This window comes from Homarus americanus, unplaced genomic scaffold (assembly GCF_018991925.1).
Source record: "Homarus americanus isolate GMGI-L3 unplaced genomic scaffold, GMGI_Hamer_2.0 scaffold51021, whole genome shotgun sequence".
Taxonomy (NCBI): domain Eukaryota; kingdom Metazoa; phylum Arthropoda; class Malacostraca; order Decapoda; family Nephropidae; genus Homarus; species Homarus americanus.
In genome coordinates, this window is record NW_024714349.1 from 37501 (window position 1) to 45000 (window position 7500).

The 7500-nt window shown below is 52.8% G+C and overlaps 1 protein-coding gene across 1 annotated transcript in view; it reads left to right on the plus strand.

Annotated features, from left to right (window-relative positions):
- LOC121878635 (uncharacterized serine-rich protein C215.13-like) overlaps positions 1–7500 on the plus strand; it is a 12853-nt gene that overhangs the window by 1858 nt on the left and 3495 nt on the right. Inside the window, exon 3 of the mRNA XM_042384963.1 lies at positions 1–681. This exon is cut by the window's left edge and continues 306 nt beyond it. Within this exon, the coding sequence (XP_042240897.1) occupies positions 1–681 (681 nt within the window). The remainder of the gene's footprint in view (positions 682–7500) is intronic.

Consider the following 7500-nt stretch of genomic DNA (forward strand, 5'->3'; position numbering starts at 1 on the left):
CCAGTCAACCATCAACTCATCCAGTCAACCGTCAACTCATCAGTCAACCATCAACTCATCCAGTCAACCATCAACTCATCCAGTCAACCATCAACTCATCCAGTCAACCATCAACTCATCCAGTCAACCATCAACTCATCCAGTCAACCATCAACTCATCCAGTCAACCGTCAACTCATCCAGTCAACCATCAACTCCAGTCAACCATCAACTCATCCAGTCAACCATCAACTCATCCAGTCAACCATCAACTCATCCAGTCAACCATCAACTCATCCAGTCAACCATCAACTCATCCACTCAACCATCAACTCATCCAGTCAACCATCAACTCATCCACTCAACCATCAACTCATCCAGTCAACCATCAAATCATTCACTCAACCATCAACTCATCCAGTCAACCATCAAATCATCCACTCAACCATCAAATCATCCACTCAACCATCAACTCATCCAGTCAACCATCAAATCATCACTCAACCATCAACTCATCCACTCAACCATCAACTCATCCAGTCAACCATCAACTCATCCACTCAACCATCAACTCATCCAGTCAACCATCAACTCATCCAGTCAACCATCAACTCATCCAGTCAACCATCAACTCATCCAGTCAACCATCAACTCATCCAGTCAACCATCAACTCATCCACTCAACCATCAAATCAACACAATGTGGATTTTTCAGTCAATTTCATACGGCATTTAATTACCTTTGTGTCGTCTTAATTAGTTCACCTGTTGTTAGTAGACAGGTGTTCAAGTCATTATTTTTATCATTATGTTGTTTGTTCATTAATGTTCATCATACTTAAGGTGTTAGTTTAATGTTCAACCGAGTGATTCATTGTTCAGATGAGTGTGAACAAGGGGTGATTATCTAACATGTTCAGAGGCCAAACAAGTTAGAAAAAGAAGAGGAAGTAGATTATATGAATAAATGTAGAAATAATGAAAAAAAAAGAGGAAAAATCAGGTTTATCTAATTGTTTTTATCTATTAATTCCCATTCCGTAAACAAATTAATTCAGGTGTTTGTGATTAATTTGGTACTTGTTTGTCCCTCCAGTAGATGGATGCTATAAGTTCTTCCTATGAGCCTAGATGAAGTAAGTCTGCCTCACTTTATATAGAAACAACAACAAAAGCATCATTACACTGCTCTCTCTCTCTCTCTCTCTCTCTCTCTCTCTCTCTCAGGCGACTCACAGGTGCAGGTTTCCAGGCCGTTCTCATGGAGTCCAGCAACACGTTTTATGGAAATGAGGCGAGCATAATGACCCTCCGTGGCTGGCACCTGAGGGCCAGTAATGACCACTCCAGGAGCCCTGTGGCACCCCCGGGCGGAAAGATCAGCCCCTGGGGAGACACACACACACACACACACACACACACACACCGCCAGGGATCATCCTCACGACAAAAAACTTGGGATTTCGACCATACGTAAAAAGGTAACTCGATTCGGATCTCTCTGCACCCCGGGTCGGTCACGGTGTGTCGTATCATGCCAGGGATTATCTATTTACCTGTTTTTTTCCCCTAAACATGTCAAAAACTTCCCTATACAGGTCAAGTCCTAGCAACAAAATCTGCATAAATAGTGTCATATCATATTATTTTTTGTCATATAAGAACAAGAATTATCCTTTTTGATATCATACGTTGGCCAAATGTTCCTCTATAACCATTGTTTAGTAGAGCTATCATTAAGAGTTCTTTTGTATGGGTGTTGTTAGAGGCAAAAACTACCACCACACCTTAAACATACAAAGAAAATATTGGTCTATTGTGTTACTGGGAGAGAGAGAGAGAGAGAGAGAAGAGAAAAAGGGGAGATAAACCTCTCAACTTCTCAACTAACAGATATTTAAATAATCAACCTCCAGGCCCGTAGGTAATTGTAGTACAGGTAACCGAGAGGCTTCATCTATCTTCCACTCACCCATCGAGGTCATCCTTCATTCAGGGAGTCAGCTGGGGCACCCACCCACTACCCTGCCAAACACAGGTGGAGGTGTGAGGGAGGCTGAGACACCCCACCACTACCCTGCCAAACACAGGTGGAGGTGTGGGGAGGCTGAGACACCCACCCACTACCCTGCCAAACACAGGTGGAGGTGTGGGGAGGCTGAGGCACCCACCCACTACCCTGCCAAACACAGGTGGAGGGTGTGAGGGAGGCTGAGGCACCCACCCACTACCCTGCCAAACACAGGTGGAGGTGTGAGGGAGGCTGAGGCACCACCACTACCCTGCCAACACAGGTGGAGGTGTGAGGAGGCTGAGCACCACCCACTACCCAGCCAAACACAGGTGGAGGTGTGAGGGAGGCTGACCCACCCACTACCCTGCCAAACACAGGTGGAGGTGTGAGGAGGCTGAGGCACCCACCCACTACCCTGCCAAACACAGGTGGAGGTGTGAGGGAGGCTGAGGCACCCCACCCACTACCCTGCCAAACACAGGTGGAGGTGTGAGGGAGGCTGAGGCACCCACCCTACCCTGCCAAACACAGGTGGAGGTGTGAGGGAGGCTGGGGCCTCCCTACCCTGCCAAACACAGGTGGAGGTGTGAGGGAGGCTGACCCACCCACTACCCTGCCAAACACAGGTGGAGGTGTGAGGGAGGCTGAGGCACCCACCCACTACCCTGCCAAACACAGGTGGAGGTGTGAGGGAGGCAGCCACCCACCCCACTACCCTGCCAAACACAGGTGGAGGTGTGAGGAGGCTGAGGCACCCACCCACTACCCCTGCCAAACACAGGTGGAGGTGTGAGGCTGAGACACCCACCCACTACCCTGCCAAACACAGGTGGAGGTGTGGGGAGGCTGAGGTTCCCACCACTACCCTGCCAAACACAGGTGGAGGTGTGGGGAGGCTGAGGCACCCACCCACTACCCTGCCAAACACAGGTGGAGGTGTGAGGAGGCTGAGGCACCCACCCACTTCCTGCCAAACACAGGGTGGAGGTGTGAGGGAGGCTGGACACCACCCACTACCTTGCCAAACACAGGTGGAGGTGTGAGGAGGCTGAGGCACCCACCACCCTGCCAAACACAGGTGGAGGAGGTGTGAGGGAGGCTGAGGCACCCACCACTACCCTGCCAACACAGGTGGAGGTGTGAGGGAGGCTGAGACACCCACCACTACCCTGCCAAACACAGGAGGAGGGCGAGGGAGGCTGAGACATCCACCACTACCCTGCCAAACACAGGTGGAGGTGTGAGGGAGGCTGAGGCACCCACCTACCTGCCAAACACAGGTGGAGGTGTGAGGAGGCTGAGGCACCCACCACTACCCTGCCAAACACAGGTGGAGGTGTGAGGGAGGCTGAGGCACCCACCCACTACCCTGCCAAACACAGGTGGAGGTGTGAGGAGGCTGACCCACCCACTACCCTGCCAAACACAGGTGGAGGTGTGAGGGAGGCTGAGGCACCCACCCACTACCCTGCCAAACACAGGTGGAGGTGTGAGGGAGGCTCAGCCACCACCCACTACCCTGCCAAACACAGGTGGAGTGTGAGGAGGCTGAGGCACCCACCCACTACCCTGCAAACACAGGTGGGTGTGAGGGAGGCTGAGACACCACCCACTACCCTGCCAAACACAGGTGGAGGTGTGAGGGAGGCTGAGGTTACCACTACCCTGCCAAACACAGGTGGAGGTGTGAGGAGGCTGGGCACCCACCCACTACCCTGCCAAACACAGGTGGAGGTGTGAGGCTGGGGCACCCACCCCTTCCCTGCCAAACACAGGTGGAGGTGTGAGGGCTGAGACACCCACCCACTACCTTGCCAAACACAGGTGGAGGTGTGGGGGAGGCTGAGGCACCACCACTGCCTGCCAAACCAGGTGGAGGTGTGGGGAGGCTGAGGCACCCACCACTACCCTGCCCACAGGTGGAGGTGTGAGGAGGCTGAGACCACCACTCCCTGCCAAACACAGGAGGAGGAGGGGCGGGGAGGCTGAGACACCACCACTACCCTGCAAACACAGGTGGAGGTGTGAGGGAGGCTGAGGCACCCCACCACTGCCCTGCAAACAGGTGGAGGTGTGAGGAGGCTGGGGCACCACCCCACTACCCCCACCCAGAACACAGGTGGAGGTGTGAGGGAGGCTGAGGCACCCACCCACTACCTGCCAAACACAGGTGGAGGTGTGAGGTGACCCACCCCACTACCCTGCCAAACACAGGTGGAGGGTGTGAGGGAGGCTGAGGCACCCACCCACTACCCCTGCCAAACACAGGTGGAGGTGTGAGGAGGCTGAGGCCCCCACCACTACCCTGCAAACACTGGTGGAGGTGTGAGGCTGAGGCACCCACCACTACCCTGCCAAGCACAGGTGGAGGTGTGAGGGAGGCTGAGACACCACTACCCCGCCAAACACAGGTGGAGGTGTGAGGAGGCTGACCCACCCTACCCTGCCAAGCACAGGTGGAGGTGTGAGGGAGGCTGAGGCCCCACCCACTACCCTGCCAAACACAGGTGGAGGTGTGAGGGAGGCTGAGGCACCCACCACTACCCTGCCAAACACAGGTGGAGGTGTGAGGGAGGCTGAGGCACCCACCCTCCCTGCCAAACACAGGTGGAGGGGTGTGAGGGGGTGAGGCACCCACCACTACCCTGCCAAACACAGGTGGAGGTGTGAGGGAGGCTGAGAGACACCCACCCACTCCCTGCAAGCACAGGTGGAGGTGTGAGGGAGGCTGAGGCACCCACCACTACCCTGCCAAACACAGGTGGAGGTGTGAGGAGGCTGAGCCACCCACCCACTACCCTGCCAAACACAGGTGGAGGTGTGAGGGAGGCTGAGGCACCCACCCACTACCCTGCCAAACACAGGTGGAGGTGTGAGGGAGGCTGAGGCACCACCCCACTACCCTGCCAAACACAGGTGGAGGTGTGAGGGAGGCTGAGGCACCCCCCCACTACCCTGCCAAACACAGGTGGAGGTGTGGGGGGCTGAGGCACCCACCCACTACCCTGCCAAACACAGGTGGAGGTGTGAGGGGAGTGAGGCACCCCACCACTCCCTGCCAAACACAGGTGAGGTGTGAGGGAGGCTGAGACACCCACCCACTACCCTGCCAAACACAGGTGGGTGTGGGAGGCTGAGGCACCCACCACTGCCCTGCCAAACACAGGTGGAGGTGTGAGGGAGGCTGAGGCACCCACCCTACCCTGCCAAACACAGGTGGAGGTGTGAGGGGCTGGGGCACCCACACTCCCTGCCAAACACAGGTGGAGGTGTGAAGGAGGCTGAGGCACCACCACCCCAAACACAGGTGGAGGTGGAGGGGAGCACCCACCCACTACCCCAAACACAGGTGGAGGTGTGAGGAGGGGCTGAGGCACCCACCCACTACCCTGCCAAACACAGGTGGAGGTGTGAGGGAGGCTGAGGCACCCACCACTACCCCTGCAAACACAGGTGGAGGTGAGGGAGGCTGAGGCACCCACCCACTATCCCTGCCAAACACAGGTGGAGGTGAGGGAGGCTGAGACACCCACCCACTACCCTGCCAAACACAGGTGGAGGTGAAGGAGGCTGAGACACCCACCCACTACCCTGCCAAACACAGGTGGAGGTGTGAGGGAGGCTGAGGCACCCACCCACCACCCCTGCCAAACACAGGTGGAGGTGTGAGGGAGGCTGAGACACCCACCCACTACCCTGCCAAACACAGGTGGAGGTGTGAGGGAGGCTGAGACACCCACCACTACCCTGCCAAACACAGGTGGAGGTGTGAAGGAGGCTGAGGGCCGTGTGTGAGAAGGGTCATTCTGCCAGAGGTAAGGTCAGCCGCCCCACCCCTACTTCCTGTGCCCTTCTGGGTGCAGGACCTCCGCAGGAGTCCTACACCTCTCTTACGGCCACGCCTACAGTCCTAACTTTATTTGATTGTTTTCGTGTGGGAATAGTGTAGGCGGTGAAGGAGTGTGAGCAGCAGTGTTTGTTACTCGTGGCCAAAGAGTGAGGATTGCCTGCCTAACATGGAGGACCTACAGCCTCCAGCAAGAGGCTGCCTTACATAACAGGGAGGTTCCTGCCTCTCTTGAACCAAACACTGGAGTTCTTCACCTCTCTAACAAGTAGGCTGCATTACACGTTCTTACATAACAGCACTTACAACGTACACTTACAACGAACGAAGACTTTCCTCGTGTTCTTCATTGAACACGCAGGCAGCCTTCCTCCCTCACTACCCTGTTAGGGAAGCTTTATCTCTCTTCCAGGTAAATGAGATATCTCTTTCTTCTCTCACACCCAAAGCTACCATCTCTACCTTCCCTCACTTAATAGATAATAGGTTTCTCACCTCCCTCACCTGTCCGAAGGTCTCCATGACCACCCCGGTGTGGAGGACTCAGCCTCACGAAGAAGTATTTAGCCTGCCCTCAACCCTCCCACCGCGACCTGACCTGCTGAGACGCTTCCTGTGGTCAGCGCGGCTCACATGTCATTACGGCGTTATGGGAAGACCTACGTGACGAGCTGTACAAATAACCGCATATCCTGTGGCGGGTTTTTGGGGGGTCGGGTCGGTTCTCCTTTTTGTCCCGGGTAGTGCTCACAGGATCCTGTGATTGGGGAAAAACTTGCACGAGTTGTTATGGTTATCCAGTGAGCAACATTCCTGGTGGTGCGTCGACGAGGATGTTCGTCTGAGATGTTGGTTGTTATTGAAGCAAGAAGCGAGGCAAGTGTGAGATAAACAATAAGAGTCAAGGAACCCATTTGTCTAAATTTTAAAAGAAATTGAGAGTAAAGTTTAGGATAAAGTTTAGGATAAAGTTTAGGATAAAGTTTAGGATAAGGCAAATTTAGTGACAATTTTAGATGTATGGAACTGTAAGTATCAGGATATTATAGCATTATCTTCAGTCTATATCTACATCACGTTTTCAGCAGGATTCAAGGAACCAAACCACTTGTCCTAGAAGTAACAAAGGTTCCAATAATTCCTGTATACTAAGGTTTATAAATATTCTTAGTAAATTATATACTTCAAAACTCATCATCCGTAAAAAAAAAAAATAATAATGTTCTAAACACTTGTCGACTTGTTTGATATAAATTCCAATCGTCCAAAAATTGAAAATATACAATTAGATTTTTGGGAGGACGGGGTGGCGGGGGGCTTTATTCACTTGCATTACACGTACAGCACTTACATAACAACACATATAGCGTACACTTATAGCGAATTGCGTACTTATTTATCTCTTGTGTTTTTGTGTAACTTCCTGTTGCTTCATGTAAGGCCTTCGTGTTATTGGTCATTTATTAGATAAGTTACGACAACATGTGACGTGTAGTTACCTGACAGGCCTAAAACATTTCTACAGTAATTTTTTGTGTTTAATTTATAATAATATCGCTATTAACCTTTAGTTCCTTCGAGGTTTATTGTCAAGTTAAATAAAAAAAAAATACAGCTATTCATGACTTAACTTACGAGAACGGATAATGAATCCTGGGGT